The following is a 23,066-nucleotide window of genomic DNA, read 5'->3' as shown; positions in this document are numbered from 1 at the left end:
ATGGCTCAGATGGCGCTGGGGAGACGGATGGCTCAGATGGCGCTGGTGAGACGGATGGCTCTGGCCGGATATGGCGCACTGTAGACCTGGTGCGTGGTGCCGGAACTGGAGGCACCGTGCTAATGATAAGCACCTTCCTACTAGTGCGGGGAGCAGGGACAGGGCACACTGTATCCTCAAAGCCTACTCTACCCCTGATGCGTGGTACCGGCACTGGTGACGCCGGGCTGAGGACAAGCACATCAGGATTAGTAGGGGGAGAATATATAGTGTGTACAGGGCTCTGGAGACGCACTGGTAGCTTAGTGCGTGGGGCCGGAACTGGAGGCACCGGGCTAGATGCACGCACTACAGGGAGAGTGCGTGGAGGAGGAACAGGGCTCTGGAAATGCACTGGTAGCCTAGTGCGTAATATAGGCACTGTAGGTACTAGGCTGGGGCGGGGAGGTGGCGCCGGAAATACCGGACCGTGCAGGCGTACTGGCTCTCTTGAGCATTGAGCCTGCCCAACCTTACCTGGTTGAATGCTCCCGGTCGCCCTGCCAGTGCGGCGAGGTGGAATAGCCCGCACTGGGCTATGCAGGCGAACCGGGGAAACCATGCGTAAGGCAGGTGCCATGTATGCCGGCCCGAGGAGACGCACTGGAGACCAGACGCGTTGAGCCGGCCTCATGACACCTGGCTCAATGCCCAATCTAGCCCTACCAGTGCGGGGAGGTGGAATAACCCGCACTGGGCTATGCACACGTACAGGAGACACCGTGCGCTCTACTGCGTAACACGGTGTCTGCCCGTACTCCCGCTCTCCACGGTTAGCCTGGGAAGTGGGCGCAGGTCTCCTACCTGCCCTTGGCCCACAACCCCTTAGCCCCCCCCCAAGAAATTTTTGGGAATTACTCACGGGCTTTTCGGGCTTCCGTGCAAGACGCGTCCCCTCATAACTCCGGTTCTTCACTCCAGTAGCCTCTGCTCTCCTCAGTGCCTCCACCTGTTCCCATGGGAGGCGATCCCTTCCAGCCAGGATCTCCTCCCATGTGTAGCAACCTTTACCGTCCAATACATCGTCCCAAGTCCATTCCTCCTTCTTGCGCTGTCCCTTACTCCGTTTAAACCGCTGCTTGGCTCTGGATTGGTGGGTGGTTCTGTAAGATAATCCTCCTCCTCTTCATCCGAAAAGGAGGAGTATTGAGGGAACCAAGGCGCAGCGGATAGTGAAGACATAATGATTTATTAAAGACAAGACGAAAACACGAACTTCACTATAAACTAACAAAATAACAAAACGAAAGTAGACAGTCCCGAACGACGAACTTACATACAACGTAAAGAACGAAATGAACAGGAACAGACTACATGAAATGAACAAACCGTATACAGTCCCGTATGGTGCAAACATTGACACGGACACAGGAGACATCCACCCACAAACAAACACTGTGAACCGCCTACCTAAATATGACTCTCAATTAGAGGAACGCAAAACACCTGCCTCCAATTGAGAGCCATACCAGGCAACCCTAAACCAACATAGAAACAGACAACATAGAATGCCCACCCAAACTCACGTCCTGACCAACTAACACACAAAACTAAACAGAAAACAGGTCAGGAACGTGACATATTCGATGCTAATGCAGTACGCCACAGGATGTTTTTGTGCTGGTCAAGGGCAGTCAGGTCTGGAACGAACCAAGGGCTATATCTGTTCCTGGTTCTACATTTTTTGAATGGGGCATGCTTATTTAAGATGGTGAGGAAAGCACTTTTAAAGAATAGCCAGGCATCCTCTACTGACGGAATGAGGTCATTATGCTTCCAGGATACCCGGGCCAGGTCGATTAGAAAGGCCTGCTCGCTGAAGTGTTTTAGGGAGCGTTTGACAGTGATGAGGGGTGGTGATTTGACCGCAGACCCATTACGGACGCAGGCAATGAGGCAGTGATTGCTGAGATCCTGGTTGAAGACAGCAGAGGTGTATTTGGAGGGCAAGTTGGTTAGGATGATATCTATGAGGGTGCCCATGTTTACAGGTTTGGGGTTGTACCTGGTAGGTTCATTGATAATTTGTGTGAGATTGAGGGCATAAAGCTTAGATTGTAGGATGGCCGGGGTGTTAAGCATGTCCCAGTTTAGGTCACCTAGTAGCACGAGCTCAGAAGATAGATGGGGGGGCAATGAATTTACACATGGTGTCCAGGGCACAGCTGGGGGCAGAAGGTGGTCTATAGCAAGCGGCAACGGTGAGAGACTTGTTTCTGGAATGGTAGATTTTTTTAGTAGAAGCTCAAATTGTTTGGGCACAGACCTGGATAGTAAGACAGAAATCTGCAGGCTATCTCTGCAGTAGATTGCAACTCCGCCCCCTTTGGCAGTTCTATCTTGTCGGAAAATGTTATAGTTAGGGATGGAAATGTATATATTATAGTCTTTTGAAGTATTCATTTCATTCAATTTTGTCCCATATTCCTAGCACGCAATGAATACATAAAGCTTGTGACACTACAAACTTGTTGGATGCATTTGCAGTTTGTTTTGGTTGGGTTTCGGATTATGTTGTGCCCAATAAAAATGTATGGGAAAATCAAATCAAATGCTATTTGTCACATGCACCGAATACAACAGGGGTAGTACACCTTACCGTGAAATGCTTACTTACAAGCCCTTAATCAACAATGCAGTTCAAGAAATAGAGTTTAAAAAATATATACTAAATAAACTAAAGTCATTTTTTAACATAAAAAGTAACAATAACGAGGCTATCGGTACCGAGTCAATGTGCGGGGGTACAGGTTAGTCGAGGTAATTTGTACATGTACAGTACCAGTCAAAAGTTTGGACACACGTACTCATTCAAGGGTTTTTCTTTATTTTTACTATTTTCTACATTGTAGAATAATATATAAAGACATCAAAACTATGAGAAAACACATATGGAATCATGTAGTAACCAAAAAAGCATTAAACAAATCAAAACATATTTATATTTGAGATTCTTCAAAGTAGCCAACCTTTGCCTTGATGACAGCCTTACACACTCTTGGCATTCTCTCAAGCAGCTTCATGAGGTAGTCACCTGGAATGCATTTCAATTAACTGGTGTGCCGTCTTAAAAGTTAATTTGTGGAATTTCTTTCCTTCTTAATGCGTTTGAGCCAATCAGTTGTGTTGTGACAAGGTAGGGGTGGTCTACAGAAGATAGCCCTATTTGGTAAAAGACCAAGTCCATATTATGGCAAGAACAGCTCAAATAAGCAAAGAGAAACGACAGTCCATCATTACTTTAAGACATGAAGGTCAGTCAATACGGAACATTTCAAGTGCAGTCGCAAAAACCATCAAGCGCTATGATGAAACTGGCTCTCATGAGGACCGCCAGAGGAAAGGAAGACACAGAGTTACCTCTGCTGCAGAGGACAAGTTCATTAGAGTTACCAGCCTCAGAAATTGCAGCCCAAATATATGCTTCATAGAGTTCAAGTAACAGACACATCTCGTCATCAACTGTTAAGAGACTGCGTGAATCAGGCCTTCATGGCAAAGAAAACACTACGAAAGGACAAAAATAATAAGAAGAGAGTGCTTGGGCCAAGAAACACGAGCAATGGACATTAGATCGGGGGAAATCTGTCCTTTGGTCTGATGATTCCAAATTTGAGATTTTTGGATCCAACCGCCATGTCTTTGTGAGACGCAGAATATGTGAACGGGTGATCTCTGCATGTGTGGTTCCCACCGTGAAGCATGGAGAAGGAGGTGTGATGGTGTGGGGGTGCATTGCAGGTGACACTGTCTGTGATTTATTTGGAATTCAAGGCACACTTAATCAGCATGGCTACCACAACATTCTGCAGCGATACGCCATCCCATCTGCTTTGCGCTTAGTGGAATTATCATTCATTTTTCAACAAGACAATGACCCAAAACACACCTCCATGCTGTGTAAGAGCTATTTGGCCATGAAGGAGAGTGATGGTGCTGCATCAGATGACCTGGCCTCCACAATCACCTGACCTCAACCCAATTGAGATGGTTTGGGATGAGTTGGACCGCAGAGTGAAGAAAACGCAGTCAACAAGTGCTCAGCATATGTGGGAACTCCTTCAAGACTGTTGGAAAAGCATTCCTCATGAAGCTGGTTGAGAGAATGCCAAGAGTATATATTGAAGAATATAAAATATATTTTGATTTGTTTAACACTTTAGTAAAAATAAATAAAAACCCTCTTCACGTCTTGGTGTGTTTGGACCATGATAGTTTGTTGGTGATGTGGAAACTATCGACCCGCTCCACTACAGCCCCGTCGTTGTTAATGGGGACCTGTTCAGCCCTCCTTTTCCTGTAGTCTACGATCAGGTCCTTTTGTCTTGCTCACATTGAGGGAGAGGTTGTTGTCCTGGCACCACACTGCCAGGTCTGAACTCCTTCCTATAGGCGGTCTCATCGTTGTCTGTGATCAGGCCTACCACTGTTGTGTCGTCAGAAAAAATAAAGATGGTGTTGGACTCGTGCTTGGCCACGCAGTTGTGTGTGAACAGGGAGTACAGGAGGGAACTAAGCACGCACCCCTGAGGGGCCCCAGTGTTGAGGATCAGCATGGCAGATGTGATGTTGCCTACTCTTAGCACCTGGGGCGGCCCGACAGGAAGTAAAGGATCCAGTTGCAGAGGGAGATGTTTCGTAAAATAATTTATTGTGTCAATTTGTGTGGTAAATAATGCAATTGACTTCAATGGCTAAATTCTCAGAACAGGGGGGGAAGAAAATCTCCATATTCACGGGAAATACATTACATTGGATGAATAAGCAATATTCCTTCATCCTATGTCATATATTCCCTCTGAATCTGACGTAGCTCCATACTACTGATACTGTATACTGGTTGTTTGGGGTGGGATTGGCATGGGGCTTGGGTGGCTTTTGATTATTTTATTGGATTCCTCATGTCTTACTCAATGGTAGGAAGAAGTGTGGTCCAAATCGGATGTTGGGTACTATATTTATATAATATTATGTGAATCCTAAAAATGTAAAGGCCAATTTGGGTACAGTCAATTACATTTCTATAAAATGTTGCAGGAATGCTAATCTTATCTGTTTCTAACTACAGAAACGATTTCATAACAATCTTAGATGGTGGGTGTCATGGCTTGCTGAAATGACATGGAAAGACTTCAAATAAATATTCAAAGGAGTGTATGTAAATATGAATGACCTATTCATCTTCATGAAGCCATTGTTGTGGTAAAGTTATGGCTTTATATGACTAAATATCTCAAACGTTTTGATATAGTTCATTGCATGTACAGGTAAGATAAATCTAATGTAATGGCTGACAGGTTTAGGCCAACATGGTGGACAGAGAGATCATTCTTCAAGATGTAATCCTGCTACTTCAAAAAATCTTCACAATGAGAGAGAGAATAGCTAACCAGTTAACCTACTCCACTCCCTCATACAGGAGCAGATAATAGGGGATTTAAAGGTTTAATAAAGCCGAACAGCACTAAAAATGCTCACTACACTGTTAGCCCATCTGGTTTGGATGGCTTACCATCTGTTGCACAAAACACACTTACATACACACAAACACGCATACAGTTGGAAGGGCTTTTAAAGCTTCACTAAGCCTATTAGTGCGAACAGACTGACCTAGTCCTGGCCCTGTGGGCCTAAATATGACGGGGCACTGTGACTGGTTGCCTTATTGCACAATTTGGTAAACCCTTAATCTATGATGAACATAAGAAGAAAATTATTTCAGAGACCATTTATATAATGGTGTATTGTATGGATCAAGTGGTGATAAGTGACAACGATATAGGATAGTGGTTATTAAGAGAATATTTGGTCAATAGCAGTTGACAAGTCTGTATTTCAGCATAGTTTCGGTAGGCTACGCCTTCAGAATAACTACAAAATACATACAAAATGTATTATACAGATTATTATAGTATTACAAGATTTTTTTAAATAAGCAGATATTCTGTCACTTTTGTATATTGACCAACCAGCAGATGTCAGTGCTGCCTGAGAGTGATTTAAAACCTTCCTTGGTTTGGTTTTGTTTTGGGATGCATTTTGCTCCAGTAACTTTTCAGCAACTAAGAAACTATTTGGATCAATTCACACTTTCTATCCCAGTCCTTATGATCTAAACAGTAAAAGCAGGAGTACTTGTTGTAGTATGAGGAACTACAGTACCCATAATGCCCTGTATAAGATATCCAATTTTATCTTTAAAAAGATGTTCCTGAGCTATGTCAATGGTGTCCTGTCTCCTTACCAATACATTGTGTCAGAGTGGGATTCGAACAGAGAGACCGTACCAAAATATTTGTATTTTCTTAAAGCAGGCTCTGATATGGCATTAATCGAAGAAAATGAAATACTAATGGCTGATTAGGTGTTTGATATTCCTCTCTTTTTCAACACAGTTTTCCTGTTTTATCCTCTTCCTCTTTTCCACTATCTTTCTCATCAGTACAATACTTATTCCACCAGGCAGTCAGTTTTGTATTCTGTTAGTCACCTTATATTGCTGTAATAGTGTTTCTTTTTTTAAACTGTTATGTACTGTTGTTCTGCCATATGTCTTGTCTTTTTGTTCTGTCTTAACTTAATGTGCAAATCAGATAATTCGACTCACTGGTGTGGGCTGTGGCGTCGACCTTGCCCACGTTGACTGGAGACCCCATACTTTTCAGCTCAGCCCCGATTTCATACCACACTGGGTCCAGCTGCTTGCAATAGGTACACCAGGGAGCGTAGAACTGACACCAAACAAGTGGAGCACAATCACCATAATTTAAAATGCATTTATATTTCTGCTCTCAAATAAAACCTTTTTCAACAAAAAAAAGATGACACACACAACATACATGATAAAACAACGCATCAAAGCTATGTGTGCGCGCGTATTTCAATTGCAATGTCATGCGTGCGTATTTTAATGTCCCCTCTTGCATTCTCTTGAAGTTGCCCTAAAGTATACAATGCTTTTCACACATTTTTAGGGGTTTTCTTGTATATAAAATTGCATCCATACTTACTTGTATCAGCCATATCTCATCAGACATTCTTGTGTCTTTAAACCTGCAAATTAGTAAGAGAAATCAACAACTATTGGTAAATCTATACAATGAAAATGCATTTTATGATAAACTTTTCACAATCCTTTCTAGGTACTGGTATGTAGCCTTTATATTTTTAAGGACCATGGACAGAGGATGACCTGGGTGCCTTGTCAAGTGGTGTGGGTAACAGCAATCTAGTTTCATATTTCGTTATTTGGTGGATTTTTTTTATATGGAATTCACAGACCAAAACGTATAGTCTGCAATTTCCGCATTATTATCAAAGCAATAACTAGCTTTCTAATTCATAGAAATAACTTACGTGTCATCGAGCTCTTCAACGAAGGCTGAAACCGTAGCTATACTCAACAAAAACGTCAAAGAAACTAGAGGCATACAGAAGTAAATATTACAATAAGGACACAACTGACACAAACCAACTGGAACCAATTAAAACAGGCTATTATTGCTCGTTAAGAACATTAAACAATTAACTGGACCATCATGAGAAATTCGAGTAACCTACAAAATACACGGTCGCCTAATCAACATCGCAAATTTATATTGACATTAATTAGTAGCCTACCTGTACACAAGACGGCGAACTTTTTATTTTCCATAATTTTCACGCAATGATTTATCCAAGAAATTATCAATCAGCGATTTCACTAGTTCGCTTTCTCCGCTGCCGTTTGTCTGCCGCGCTTAGATTGTTGAGCAACAAGGCCACAAGTCCTGGAACAGTCTGTCAAAGTAAAAGCCCCCTTTAAAATGGAATGTTCTTGGTGGTCAACCTGGTCTCATAGCATTTCGTATTGTTCTGTACATAAATCCGATACTCTTCATTTTACTACGATATTAATGGTATTCATTTGTGGATGTCTATCACCCATATCGTATGATCTGTTACAAATTAATTCATATTATATGTTACGAATTTGCATAACGTAGAATATGTTGTGAATTTTGTAAATGTACTATATGATATGTTACAAATTCTAGCTAGGTGGCAGCTAGCTAATGTTAGCTAGGCTAGGTGTTAGGGGTTAAGGTTAGGTTTAGGAGTTAGGTTAGGGGAAGTGTTGGCTAAAAGGGTTAAGGTTAGAGTTAGGCGAAAGGTTAGCTAACATGCTAGTAGTCGCAAAAGTAGTAAGTAATTGAAAAGTTGCTAATTAGCAAAAATTGTCTGTGATGTGATTCAACCTTGCAACTTTTGGTTTGCTAAACATTCACATCACGTAACCATCTGTCTTATGTAACCATACCACCCTTAACATATCATACTAATTTGAGCGTCTCAGATGTACATTTACTATGTTACGTCTAGTCTATGAGACCAGCCTGGAATGGGTGATCTCTCTCGGATGCCTATTTGAAAGACCGTGTTTTGGATTTGACATTGCACAGGCTGCAATGTAATTTTTCGCTACACTTGTTAACATTTGTATTGGTGGGTCCGCAAATGTTAAAGCTTACAGAGTGGCTTTAAATTAATTCCATTGTAGCTAGGACTTTTAATAATATGACATAAGTGGCAGCAATAAGCTAAGTGTTATACAATCTTGCCACCCTTCATTTGTATATGGAGATGTGTTAAGTGGTTCATCAAAAACTTCATCCTACCTTGATTCAAACAGAATATTGAAAGAATACAAATAATGTTGTTCACTCTTTATTCAAAATGTAAGTCTAGTAATTTATTTTGAAATATCTATCAGCAAACTATCATCGAAATAAAAATAGGCCTATAAATACATTGAGAAAGAAATTGCAAACAATCACAGAAATGTTAAAGAAATATCCATATAGAAAAACATTGTATAGCAATCTAATAAAGAGATTATGACAATTTTTACAATACATTTACAGGGAAAAATAGGAAACGTAGGCTTTTAGCGTTTTTGTTTTTGTCGTTGCCTGTTTTGCATGTTATTTTGGCATTAATGTGTCACATATCAGTTTGCAAACAATGTAAAAAATAAATAATTGAGTTAATAAAGCTGCATACAAACATGGTCTCTTTTTTGCTTTCTTGAGTAAGGCAGCTCCAAAATGCAGATGTTTCAGCCTAGCTCAGTGCTTTCTGTGGTGGGGCAGCCAGCAGAAAATACGGAGCGTAGGAGTTGGTAGTTCTCTAGTTGCGCAGTGATTGGCTCAGTGTTCTGTCACTCATGTGGACACTACACGCAAAATCTATGGGGAGAGCTCGGAAAGTCAAGCCATAGAGTTACATTAGAAGTGCCCATCCAAGAAGGCTCAAGATCAATTGCCACAGATAAAATGACATCAAATCACATTATATCTACCGTAGCTTTGATTGGCCTGATCATATCAACATCATACTTTCAAAATCTTAGCTAGAAAGCTAGACAAGCAGTCATCATCATGAATCAAGTTGACAATCTACTTGCAAATCCTTTTCTATCCTTGTCATATGAAGAGAAATTATAGATAAAATGTATCGGTGCTCATCGGCCATTGGACACAAACATTACACAACCAGTTGGAAATCGCAAATTCAACAATGAGTGGTTTGGAAGGAAGTGGCTAACTGCAAGCGTTCCAAAGAAATCACTAGCCTGCTATTCAGTGGAGAGGATGTGTGGTCCAAGTCTGGGTTTAAGGGTCTCTTTTCCAAGTATAAAAGGATAAACACTCAAATGCTTGCACCATGGGTCAGAAAATGTTGAATACATTGGCCATGCTGTCAATCCAGCATGACTTCTGCCGTGCTCAAAACAACTGGATACTCGGATCTGGGAAATCTCAGACTTCAGTGAGTTCAAGACAACTGGGAACTTGGAACAAAACGAGCTCTGACTAGGAAAATACGTTTTGAACGGTAATCCAACTCGGAATTCCAAGTCAGGAACTCGGGTCTCTTTCTAGAGCTCCGACCTGAAGATCACTAACGTCATGACTCAACCTGTCACTCCCTGACCTTAGAGATCCTTTTTATGTCTCTATTTTGGTTTGGTCAGGGCGTGAGTTGGGGTGGGCATTCTATGTTTTGTGTTTCTATGATTTTCTATTTCTATGTTTTGGCTGGGTATGGTTCTCAATCAGGGACAGCTGTCTATCGTTGTCTCTGATTGGGAACCATACTTAGGTAGCCTTTTTTCCCACCTGTCTTTGTGGGAAATTGACTTTGTTTAGGGCACATAGCCTTTGAGCTTCACGGTTTGTTTTATATTGTTTGTTGTTTTGTTAATGTCATTTCTAAAATAAAGGGAAAATGTACGCTCACTACGCTGCACCTTGGTCCTCATCTTTCAACAGCCGTGACACACCCTTGTTTTTATTGATGTCTTGAAAGCACCATACATCCAGAGAATGCCAGACTTTGATGACAAAGTTTGCTGACAAAATTTACCCACAAGAAGTACCGCTGCGCCAACAAGGTGAGTCCAAAAATTTATTGTATGCTGCTGCATAGATTATGTAATATACCAGGGAGATATATATACTGTAGCTAAGAAAGTAATTCTAAGTGTATGTTGTGTTATAAGCTCTCAGTAGCCCATGTGCCTCACCCTAATAATTTGGTCTATTTACCCCTCATAACTTAGCCTACGGTTCTGACTATAGCCTGTTTTAGAGAAATGTCATCATCGAATACTGTAAGAGCGTTCATTGTCTTCTTACGTGCCCCCTTTATTTATCCTACGGTTCTGACTTGGTGTACAGGGAGAATACTGTTGCTATACATTTCAAAATTAATGAACAAATAGTTATATTGACTACGACCATCTTATTTCGCTCATTAATGTCTTAATTGAAATTACGGATTGCTTCTTATACGCTTATCGTTCCCGTATGCCATATTTTGTACATCTCAATTGTCAGTAGAAACCACATTTGTTTAAGCAAGTCAGCCATATCAGCTATGTTTTTTAAACTTTTTGTAAATGAGGATGAATGAACTGTTTCGCTGCCAGACAAGGCTCCTCTGATAGCCAGGTGTAGCTGTTGTAAGGATTCAATCCATGGTGCTGAAAAGAAACCTCTGATGTTGGGACAGCTTTATGTAGGCCATATAGTTTGTGGACACCGTTTGTCACCGTTATAATGCAAGTAATGTATTGTTTAATGTTGTGTAGTGGCTTTCCTGGCATGCAGCTTCTCAGTCAGTGAGCGAGCACTGCGATTCCTCTTCCCTCCGCCAACTACATACGGTCCCCGAACCCACATCAGATCTATATTGTACATACTGATCAATGCATTTCTAGGCTGTTATTGATCATACCTCTGACTGCTCTATTTTCATACTCTGGTTGGCACTGGTTGTCTCTGTTGTGTTGTGTTGGTGGTGGCGACTCATCAATGAAAGATAAAAAAAATCGAATTGACATAACAAAGGGATAGTTCACCTACATTACAAAATGACAAAGTAATTTAATGCAAATGCTACCATAATTACAGATAATCCTGAATGAACCGCGAATTATGATAAGTGAGAAAGTTACAGATGCATAAATATCATACCCCCAAGGCATGCTTACTTCTCACCATTACAATAACAGGGGAGGTTAGCATTTTTTTGGGGGGGGGTGATATTTGTGCCAGAACCCCGAAGTCACCTCTTCACTGTTGACATTGAGACATGTGCTTTGCGGGTACTACTTAATGAAGCTGCCAGTTGAGGACTTGTGAGACGTCTGTTTCTCAAACTAGACACTCTAATGTACTTGTCCTCTTGCTCAGTTATGCACCGGGGCCTCCCACTACTCTTTCTATTCTAGTTAGAGCCAGCAGTACACAGCATTGTACGAGATCTTCAGTTTCTTGGCAATTTCTCACATGGAATAGTCTATTCTTCTTCTGAGATTGAAGGCTGACGAGTTTCAGAAGAAAGTACTTTGTTTCTGGCCATTTTGAGCCTGTAATCGAACCCACAAATGCTGATGCTCCAGATACTCAAATAGCATAAAGGACCGTTTTATTGCTTCTTTAAATTAGAAGAGTTTTCAGCTGTGCTAACGTAATTGCAAAATGGTTTTCTAATGATCAATTAGCTTTTTAAAATGATAAACTTGGATTAGCTAACACAACGTGTGATTGGAACACAGGAGTGATGGTTTCTGATAATGGGCCTCTGTACGCCTATGTAGATATTGCATAAAAAATCTGCCATTTCCAACTCCAATAGTCATTTACAAGATTAACAATGTATACACCGTATTTCTAGACCCACTACCATTTGTATACAACCCCCACAGATCCACAGATGATGCAATCTCTATTGCACTCCACACTACTCTTTCCCACCTGGACAAAAGGAATAACTATGTGAGAATGCTACTCATTGACTGCAGCTTAGCGTTCAACAACATAGTGCCCTCAAAGCTCATCAATAAGCTAAGGACCCTGGGACTAAACACCTCCCTCTGGATTCTGGACTTCCTGACGGGCCACCCCCAGGTGGTAAAGGTAGGTAACAACACATCCACCACACTGATCCTCAACACAGGGGCCCCTCACGGGTGCATACTCAGTCCCCTCCTGTACTCCCTGTTCACTCATGACTGCACGGCCAGGCACGACTCCAACACCATCATTACATTTGCCGATGACACAAAAGCAATAGGCCTGATCACCGACAATGACGAGACAGCCTATAGGGAGGAGGTCAGAGACCTGGCCGTGTGGTGCCAGGACAACAACCTCTCCCTCAACGTGATCAAGACAAAGGAGATGATTGTGGACAACAGGAAAGAGGACCGAGGACCCCATTCTCATCGACGGGGCTGAATTGGAGCAGGTTGAGAGCTTCAAGTTCCTTGGAGTCCACATCACCAACAAACTAACATGGTCCAAGCACACCAAGACAGTCGATTTTTATTTCACCTTTATTTAACCAGGTAGGCAAGTTGAGAACACGTTTTCATTTACAATTGCGACCTGGCCAAGATAAAGCAAAGCAGTTCGACACATATAACAGCACATAGTTACACATGGAGTAAAACAAACATACAATCAATAATTATTGATTATCAATTATCAATAATACAGTGAAAAATAAGTCTATATACAATGTGAGCAAGTGAGGTGAGATAAGGGAGTTGAAGGCAAACAACATATATATATAAATAAAGAAAAATATATAAAAAGGCCATGGTGGAGAAGTAAATACAATATAGCAAGTAAAAACACTGGAATGGTTGGTTTGCAGTGGAAGAATGTGCAAAGTAGAGATAGAAATAATGGGGTGGAAAGGAGCAAAATAAATAAATAAATACAGTAGGTAAAGAGGTAGTTGTTTGGGCTAAATTATAGATGGGCTATGTACAGGTGCAGTAATCTATGAGCTGCTCTGACAGCTGGTGCTTAAAGCTAGTGAGGGAGATAAGTGTTTCCAGTTTCAGAGATTTTTGTAGTTCGTTCCAGTCATTGGCAGCAGAGAACTGGAAGGAGAGGCGGCCAAAGGAAGAATTGGTTTTGGGGGTGACCAGAGAGATATACCTGCTGGTCGTGAAGTCGTGAAGTCATGAAGAGGGCACGACAAAACCTATTCCCCCTCAGGAGACTGAAAAGATTTAGCATGTGTCCTCAGATCCTCAAAAGTTTCTACAGCTGGTATGGTAACTGCTCGGCCTCTGACCGCAAGGCACTACAGAGGGTAGTGCGAACGGCCCAGTACATCACTGGGGCCAAGCTTCCTGCCATCCAAGACCTCTATACCAGGTGGTGTCAGAGGAAGGCCTTAAAAATTGTCAAAGACTCCAGCAACCCTAGTCATAGACTGTTCTCTCTGCTACCGCAAGGAAAACAGTACCGGAGTGCCAATACCATGTCCAAGGGGCTTCTAAACAGCTTCTACCGACAAGCCATAAGACTCCTGAACATCTAGTCAAATGTGGCTACCCAAACTATTTGCATTGCCCCCCCCCCCCCCCCCCCTCTTTACACCACTGCTACTCTCTGTTGTCATCTATGCATAGTCACTTTAATAACTCTACCTACATGTACATACTACCTCAACTAACCGGTGCCCCCGCACATTGACTCTGTATCGGTAGCCCCATGTGTATAGTCTCGCTATTGTTATTTTACTGCTGCTCTTTAATTACTTGTTATTTTTATCTCTTATTCTTTTCGTATTTTTTTTTTTTAACTGTATTGTTGGTTAGGGGCTCGTAAGTAAGCATTTCACTGTAAGGTCTACCTACACCTGTTGCATTCAGGGCTTTGTGACTAATAAAATTTGATTTGATCAATTTGATGTTATTTTAATGGACATAAAATGTGCTTTTCAAAAACAAGGACATATCTAAGTGTCACCAAACTTTTGAACAGTAGTGTATATCCACCTGTCCAGTAAAATACCAGGTTCATCGGTAGGTACAAGTACGCTGGTGGGCATACTGTGAGTTTTCAAACTCCTGCTCATTGACTCTGGGGCTGACGAGAGCTTCATGGACGCTACCCTGGTATCTCCACACAACCCACACAACCCTTCTCTATTCCCAAGGACGCCAGAGCATTGGACGGACGCTCTCTTGGCAGGGTCACTCACAGTACGGTTCCCATTAACCTGCGAGTGTCGGGCAATCACAGTGAGTACATACAATTTCTACTAATTTAATCTCATGTTCCTGTGGTTTTGGGATTTTCATGGCTCCAGAGGCACAACCCGCTGATCGACTGGGCTACTGGTTCTGTCCTTGGTTGGAGCCCATTCTGCCACGCACATAGCCTGCCCTGGGACGTCCTCCAGTGAGCTTCTGAAAACAAGATTTTCAACAAGGCTCGCGCCACATCCCTTCCGCCGCATCATTCCTATGATTGGGGGGGTGGCTTTATTCCCTGTCTGGCCCAGAGACCAAGGGCATGGAGTACATTGAGGACTCTCTGGCTACAGGGAGGATTTGTCCTTCTGCCTCCCCTGCTGGCGCAGGGTTTTGTCCTTTTTTCCACAAAGAAGAACCCTGCGCCAGCAGGGGAGGCGGCAGGACGAAAGGACAAAAAAAAGTGCAAAACCCTGCACCCGTGTATCAACTACCGGGGCCTCAATGACATCACAGTAAAAAATCATTACCTTCTACCACTCTTCTCCTCTGCATTCGAGCCTCTCCTGAGGGCGATCATCTTTTCGAAGTTGGACCTTCGGAACGCCTACCAGCTAGTTCGGATACGGGAATGAGACGAGTGTAAGACAGCCTTCAACACGGCTAGTGGACACCACGAGTACCTTGTTATGCCGTTCGGACTGACCAACGCTCCTGCAGTGTTCCAGGCCCCGGTCAATGATGAGCTCCATGACATGTTAAACCGGTTTATGTTTGTCTACCTTGACGACATCCTTGTCTTTTCCCATTCGGCTCAAGAGCATGTCCTCCACGTCAAACCAGCTGTTTGTAAAAGCGGAGAAATGTGAATTATATCGCTCCACTATCTCTTTTTTGGGATACGTCATCACTGCAGGGAACGTTCAGACCGATCCTGACAAGGTGAGAGCGGTGGTGGATTGGCCCCAACCCACATCCAGAGTGCAGCTGCAACTTTTACTGAAAATTTCTACTGCCGCTTCATTCATGGCTACAGCACCCTGGCTTCGCCCCTCTTTGCACTCACCTCTCCCAAGGTTCCGCTCACGTGGTGCCCAGCTACTGACCAGGAATTTTTGGATCTCAAGCATCGTTTCACCATTGCCCCCATTCTAATCCACCCAGACCTGTCCTGTCAGTTCTTGGTGGAGGTTGACGCCTTGGATGTTGGAGTGGGGGCCGTTCTGTCACAAAAGTTGCATCCCTACGCTTTCCTGTCCCATCGCCTTAATCCCACTGAGAGGAACTATGACGTTGGTAATCGGGAACTTCTCACAGTCAAGATGGCCCTGGAGGAGTGGAGGCACTGGCTTGAAGGGACGGAAAACCCATTCTTAGAGTGACCGACCATAAGAATCTAGATTACCTTCGCATTGCCTAACACCTCAACTCAATGCAGGATCGTTGGGCTCTGCCTTTCACTCAGTTCAATTTTACCATCTCCTACCAACCTGGGTCCAAGAATGTTCAGCCTCTGATGCCCTCTCTCGCCTGTTTAGTTCTATGGCTACACCCTCTGACTCAGAGACCATCCCCCCTACCTCCAGTCTTGCAGCTACACTTGTCTGGGGTATCGAGAGCCTGGTACGCAAGGTGCAGTGTTCCCAGCCGGACCCAGGGGGGATGGCAAACTGGATGTTCGTTCCTGATTCGGCTCGGTCCTGGAATGGGCTCATTCCGCTAAACTTACCTGTCATCCCATCTCCAGTCGGACCCTGACTTTCATCCGACAAGGATCCTGACGTCTCCACATCCATCGCCACCTGCACTGTGTGCGCACAGAACAAGACTTGGCGGCAAGCTCCGGCTGGCCTCCTTCAACCACTCCCTGGTCCTCACCGTCCCTGGTCCCATATATCCCTGGAATGTGTTATTGGTCTACCCCGTCGGATGGCAACACCACCATCCTTACGGTTGTGGATAGGTTTTCCAAAGCCGCACATTTCATTCCGCTTCCCTCGTTGCCCTCAGCCAAGGAGATGGCCCAGCTTATGGTAGAGCACCCATTCCGGATCCATGGACTTCCGGTCGACATGGTCTCCGATCGTGGTCCTCAGTTCTCATCCAGGTTCTGGAAGGCATTCTGCACACTGATTAGTCATCGGCCAGCCTGTCCTCCGGGTTTCATCAACAGTCCAACAGCCAGCCGGAGTGAGCCAATCAGGACCTGGAGACTACTCTCCGGTACCTTGTCTCTGCCAACCCCACCACCTAGAGCCAACTCGTGTGGGTCGAGTACGCCCGCAACACCCTTCCCTGCTCGGCCACTGGTTTCTCGCCCTTCGAATGTTCCTTGGGTTACCAGCCTTCGCTCTTCCCTGATCAAGATGAAGAAGTCAGCATACCCTCGGCCCAGATGTTCGTCAACCGCTTTCGGCGTACCTGGAAGAGAGCCCGCTCCAGGTATTGGCGGCAGGCGGACCGCCGCCTTACCCTGGCTCCCCGCTATCGTTTCGGGCAGAGGGTATGGCTCTCCACTCAGGATCTGCCCTTCAGGATGGAGTCCCGTAAACTTTCCCCCCACTTTAATCGACCCTTTCCCCATCTCTAAAATCCTTAGCACCACTGCTGTTCATCTTCTTTTGCCCCGCACCCTCCGTATACATCTCACTTTCCATGTGTTTAAGATTAAACCTCTCACAGCCCTTTGTCTCCTGTTTCTCCATTATCCCCTGTGTATTTATAGCTGCGATTTCTGTCTCGGTTGCCAGTTCATCTTGTTTTGTCAGATCTTACCAGAGTGTTTCCCATTTCTCCAGTTCTTGTTTTCTAGTATTCCTGGTTCCGACCTTTCTGCCTGCCGTTCTCTCCCTTTTTGACGCTGCCTTGGATTATAAACCTCTGCCTACCCTCGGTTTGCCCCTTTGTTATAATATATATTTTGAGAACCAAACCATCCACCTGTGTCTGCATCTGGGTCATATCGTGAGTCGTTATAGAAATGGGGGGACTATGTACAAAAAGTGCTGTAACTTCTAAACAGTTCATGAAAATACCCTCAAATTAAATATGACAGTCTGCACTTTAACCTCAGTCATTGTTTGCTTTCAAATCCAAACATTTAGAGTATAGAGCCAAATGAGTTGTTTTTACTGTCCCAATAACTACAGAGGTCACTGTAACTAGAGCTTGCTAGATGAGTCTTGACCACTTCGTTCCTCGCAATGAACATACAGAAGTAAAATTAAAAGCAATTACATTATACTCTTTCTTTTCAGTGGATTATACAACATTTGCATTTATGTTAAAAGACAACAGATCAGGTTAAAAAATGAATACAAGTTCCTTGTTTACCCGTTCTCACTGATGATAGACATTTGGCAACTCTTTTTTATAACAAATACTACACTGTTACACTAATAAAGGGATTAGATGGTGTTACTTCAGCAAAGTATATTAATTGATTCAAGTGCAAAGTATTATGAAACCAATGGATGGCAAGATCAAGATACACAGGCTGTGTCTCAATAGTCTAAAATCAGCAGCCTCCACTGATGCAGATGAAGGAGAGGAAACGAGGAGTGTAACTAATTTAAGACTATTGAGATGGACCAAAAGAACTACAAGAAACAAGTAGGTCATTTCTGGTATGTGCTTTATCTTTATTGGTCAGTTGATTACAATGTTGTTCACCTTACATTCTGGAGTTGGGCACCAATTCCAATGTGGACCTGAGATACATGCACTTTACACATACTTATTCTCTCATGTAATCTTTTCTCCCCCCATATTCTGACATCAGGTTTAATCATACGCCAATGTGGGCACCAGCAAGATATGCGATAGGGGTAGAGATCCATGGAAATGTGGCGGAGTCTAGTGGTAGTGCTGCCAACCCCGGACCACACATTGCTCCACATAGTTTGATATCCCTGGCCCTGCCACTCACTTTCTGTGCTATATCCCTCTCATTTCCCCATCTCATCCATTTCCAACTGGTATTTATCAATAAAACTTTAACATACCAAATTTCCAGGATGTGAAACCCTAGAATAAGTCGAGTGAACCTATTCCCTGCATGTTGGAAAACACATCTGGTGATTTTACCTCAATAGGAATGACAATAACTCTCACTGCAAAGCAACATATAACTTCTGGAACACCAGTGCAATAACTACAAAATGGGAAAACTGAAAAAATAGGAAAAATATTGTAGACTGAATATTCACACTTAAAATAAAGACTTGTTCCCTTTTAAAAATGTGTTTATTAGAGTAACAATGCAGTATTGGTTTATCAGTTTGAAGAACGAGAGCGTGAAGACCCTAATCTCAAATGGTCTCAGAGCATAGTGATAGTATTTTTACTCCCTTACTATCGTGTCACAAACATGAAACTATTTGAATCTAGCAGCGGCAGTCTAACCTACAACATTTGGACCGGACCAGTGACATTATAGATAGACATAAGTGAGAGCCATACAGACTCAAACAATATGGCAGCCACTGCCATTCATTCCAGAATATCAGTCTCATAGTAGGTCAGGTTAGGGGAAACCGTTTCTTGGTCTTCGGCACAACAGTACATTTGGTTGATGCTGTCTCAACGAGGTCCAGGGTCTCCTTAAGCCCAGATTGGGTATCATACATGAAAAAATATTGAAAAGAGGAAATACTCTGAAGACAAGGCATTGGAAAATCTAGCGTGAGAAAGTTGCAGGCATGTTGATGTTTGGTGACTTGTTCTGTGTGAGACAAAGAAACAGAAAATAGGGAAGAACAGACTGAAAATATCTCATTTTAACAAGAGTTGTTTCCATCTGCCATTCATTAAAGGGATAGTAAAAAAATAAATTAAAAAAACGTTATTTTAGGTGAACTATCCCTTTAAAAAGAGTAGACTGGTTCCATCCTACATTTCACAACCAGAGCCAAGACTATAAGTGATATCATAGCGCAAGGTAGCATCAATTAGTGTGATTTAAACAGTATAAAATAAGACAACTAGAGAGTGAATGATAAAAGGGAGCGATGGTTGACGACTCACCCAAATCCTGCAGACTGTGCATGTGGACACTGACAGGTCTCTATCCTGTGGTGCACTGTAGTCATAGAAGATGGTCTCTGTGTTTGCCAAACAAAATCCATTGCACATCATGATATCTGTAAAAGCAAACACAAAGGCACAATAAGTTTGGCTAGTCAGACAACTGATAATGTGCTGTGTCATGTTCAATAAGGTACACTGCAGCGAAGTGCTTTGCAACAGAAAACAAACATCTGTGTTGTAGAATTTCCCATGGCACCTCCTTTGTTTTTCGAAAGGCATTCGAAAGGCATTCTGTTCCGTGCCTATTGAACAAGACCCAGGTGTTTGAAGGATTCAAATAATTCTGAAACAATTAAAACTCAAACAATGGAACTCCCGTTATGTTTGCACACTTTACTTTTAGTGGTCAGAACCAATGTTCCAGTCTCAGACCTTCATTAGGGTGTTCAGTAGTGAAGTCTCAAGCGCAATACACTTGAACAATCCTTATGTGGCAGCACACAACAAGTCCAGCATCTGTCACCATAGAGTAGACATGACATCTCTCTGTGGTACTGTAGGTTGACCATAGCAGAACAGGACAGTCCTCGGACAGTATGATAGCAGTTCATGCATTTGATCTAAGTTTTGGTGCACAAATCCAAAGTTATGTCAATTAAACTACTTGTTGCTTCAATTATGGCAACAAAGACTCCCTGAATAATGTGCATTCCTTCCTGACATTGGAGTGTGCCTGTTAAGATTTACTGTAAAATTAGCAAAGAAATAAATCGGACACCTGTTTTCAACTAAATTGGACTAAATTGCTAAATTAATTCAGACCAGAAATTTTTACTCGACTCTGGTAGTATGGCACCATGTTGTTGATGTCGTTTTTCTAGTCCAGCCATGAATATTGTAGAAGTTAAGAGAAGAAAATAATCACTCTGGGTGGGTGGTTCTCACAATTCTTCTCCCAGATTCCTTGTGTCCCCTTCCTCTCCTCAAAACATTAGAGGGAAGTGAAGAGAGCATTGGAAATATTCTGCTCCATTGCTCACCTCGCTTCTGTCTGACATTTTGAGAAGGTGAGAGGATGCGAGGAATCAAGGAAAATACTTGATTCACCCCTTACATGTACATTTGGTGACCTTTCCCTGGACACACAAATAAATTACATCATAACCAATACTCATCTTCCTTAGAACGGAATGACTTCCGAGAAGAAAAAAAACCTGATTCAAATTTAAAATAAATAAATATATGCATTCAAAACCAGCCCGTCTGGTGTTCAACCTTCCCAAGTTCTCTCACGTCACCCCGCTCCTCCGCTCTCTCCACTGGCTTCCAGTTGAAGCTCGCATCCGCTACAAGACCATGGTGCTTGCCTACGGAGCTGTGAGGGGAACGGCACCTCAGTACCTCCAGGCTCTGATCAGGCCCTACACCCAAACAAGGGCACTGCGTTCATCCACCTCTGGCCTGCTCGCCTCCCTACCACTGAGGAAGTACAGTTCCCGCTCAGCCCAGTCAAAACTGTTCGCTGCTCTGGCCCCCCAATGGTGGAACAAACTCCCTCACGACGCCAGGACAGCGGAGTCAATCACCACCTTCCGGAGACACCTGAAACCCCACCTCTTCAAGGAATACCTAGGATAGGATAAAGCAATCCTTCTGACCCCCCCCTTAAAAGATTTAGATGCACTGTTGTAAAGTGGCTGTTCCACTGGATGTCATAAGGTGAATGCACCAATTTGTAAGTCGCTCTGGATAAGAGCGTCTGCTAAATGACTTAAATGTAAATGTAAATGTAAAACGCCAGGCTATTGAGCGGTTAATCAAATGTTTGGTATTCACTACAGTTTACAGCCTAGACAATAGTTTTGTACATCCTTCATTACATTGTGTTGTAGCTTAGGTAGGATACATTTCTTGTCCCTCAAATACGGTCGCTTTCGAGCTGCTTAACCGGCGACTGGGAGGGAGTGCACAGTGTAGGCTACCTATGATATCATTATCTACTAAACTGTTTTTTCTTTCGCTGTGTAAACTGACTGGATATATTCATTGCAGTATTAAGCTTAAAATTTCTTCAGGCTAGGATCCTTTTTTCTAAATTTCCGCCTGACTGACGTGCCCAAAGTAAATTGCCTGTTGCTCAGGCCCTGAAGCCAGGATATGCATATAATTGGTACCATTGGAAAGAAGACACTTTGTAGTTTGTAGAAATGTTAAAATAATGTAGGAGACTATAACACAATGGATATAGTAGGAGAAAATCCAAAGAAAAACCAACCGGAATATAATATTTTTGACAGCCCATGCTATTACAATGGAACGTATAGGGATTAATTAAATCTAGCTCCCAGTATGCAATTCCTATGGCTTCCACTGGGTGTCAGTAGTCTTTGTTCAAGGTTTCAGGCTTGTTTCTTCCAAAACGAGTAAGAATGAGTTTTACTACAGGGACACAGACTTGGAAATTCGTGTATGTGTGCGCGATGAAGAGGACGCACACCTGCTAATATCGCTTTCCTATTGAACATACTACTTTCCGTATTAAATATTATAGTTTGATTATATTTTAGGGTATCTGAGGATTAAATAGAAACGTATTTTGACTATTCCTATCTTGGCAGGTTAAACAAGTGGATTACTCAAATCGATGGCGCCAACTAAACAGAATTTTTGGGATATAAAAGAAGGATTTTATCTAACAAAACGACACTACATGTTATAGCTGGGACCCTTTGGATGACAAATCCTAGGAAGATTTTCAAAAAGTAAGTGAATATTTAATCGCTATTTGGGAATTTATGAAACCGGTGCCGGTGGAAAAGTATTTTGATGTGGGGCACCGTCAAACAATCGCATGGCATGCTTTCGCTGTAAAGTCTACTGTAAATCAGAGTGCAGTTAGATTAACCGATATAAGACACTTGTATGTACCTAAATGTTTAATATCCATAATTTTTATGATTATTTATTTGAATTGCGCACCCTCCAGTTTCACCGGAAGTTGTGTCCAATCCTGTGTGATAAAAAACATGTATATTTTTAACACACTTACATATGATTACTTTTAATACTATTCAGTGTACTAAAGTAAAACTTATGTGGTTCCAAAATAATACACTTTAGATGTCACGCCCTGACCTTTGAGATCCTTTTAATTCTCTATTTGGTAGGTCAGGGTGTGACTAGGGTGGGAAATATATGTTTATATTTCTTTGTATGGTTCCCAATCAGAGGCAGCTGTCTATCATTGTCTCTGATTGGGGATCATACTTAGGCAGCCCTTTTTTCTCACCTTCAGTTGTGGGATCTTGTCTTTTTGTGTTGCATTCCTAGCTTTACGTTCGTTGAGTTGTTTATTGTTTTTGGTGGAACATTAAAAAAATTTAAGAAAACGTACGCCTACCACGCTGCACCTTGGTCTTCATTTAACGACGGACGTAACATTAGGAAAACTGCTGAT

The 23,066-nt window shown here is 42.7% G+C and overlaps 1 protein-coding gene and 1 long non-coding RNA gene across 2 annotated transcripts in view; both read right to left on the bottom strand.

Annotated features, from left to right (window-relative positions):
- tmx3a (thioredoxin related transmembrane protein 3a) overlaps nucleotides 1-7,821 on the bottom strand; it is a 47,602-nt gene extending 39,781 nt beyond the window's left edge. The window contains exons 1-4 of the mRNA XM_055867667.1: nucleotides 7,660-7,821; nucleotides 7,396-7,459; nucleotides 7,050-7,092; nucleotides 6,647-6,770 (exon numbers count right to left, since the gene is read on the bottom strand). Of these exons, the coding sequence (XP_055723642.1) occupies nucleotides 6,647-6,770; nucleotides 7,050-7,092; nucleotides 7,396-7,459; nucleotides 7,660-7,693 (265 nt within the window). The 5' untranslated portion in view covers nucleotides 7,694-7,821. The remainder of the gene's footprint in view (nucleotides 1-6,646; nucleotides 6,771-7,049; nucleotides 7,093-7,395; nucleotides 7,460-7,659) is intronic.
- Nucleotides 7,822-18,198: 10,377 nt separating this feature from the next.
- LOC129814504 (uncharacterized) lies at nucleotides 18,199-20,858 on the bottom strand. Its single transcript, XR_008753291.1, has 2 exons — nucleotides 19,607-20,858; nucleotides 18,199-19,304 (listed from the first exon to the last, which is right to left on the bottom strand). It is a non-coding gene; the product is annotated as an uncharacterized LOC129814504 (long non-coding RNA).
- Nucleotides 20,859-23,066: the final 2,208 nt, after the last annotated feature.

This window comes from Salvelinus fontinalis, chromosome 17 (genome assembly GCF_029448725.1).
Source record: "Salvelinus fontinalis isolate EN_2023a chromosome 17, ASM2944872v1, whole genome shotgun sequence".
NCBI lineage: Eukaryota > Metazoa > Chordata > Actinopteri > Salmoniformes > Salmonidae > Salvelinus > Salvelinus fontinalis.
The sequence above is the reverse complement of the archived record's forward strand: the minus strand, read 5'-3'. Positions and strand labels throughout refer to the sequence as shown.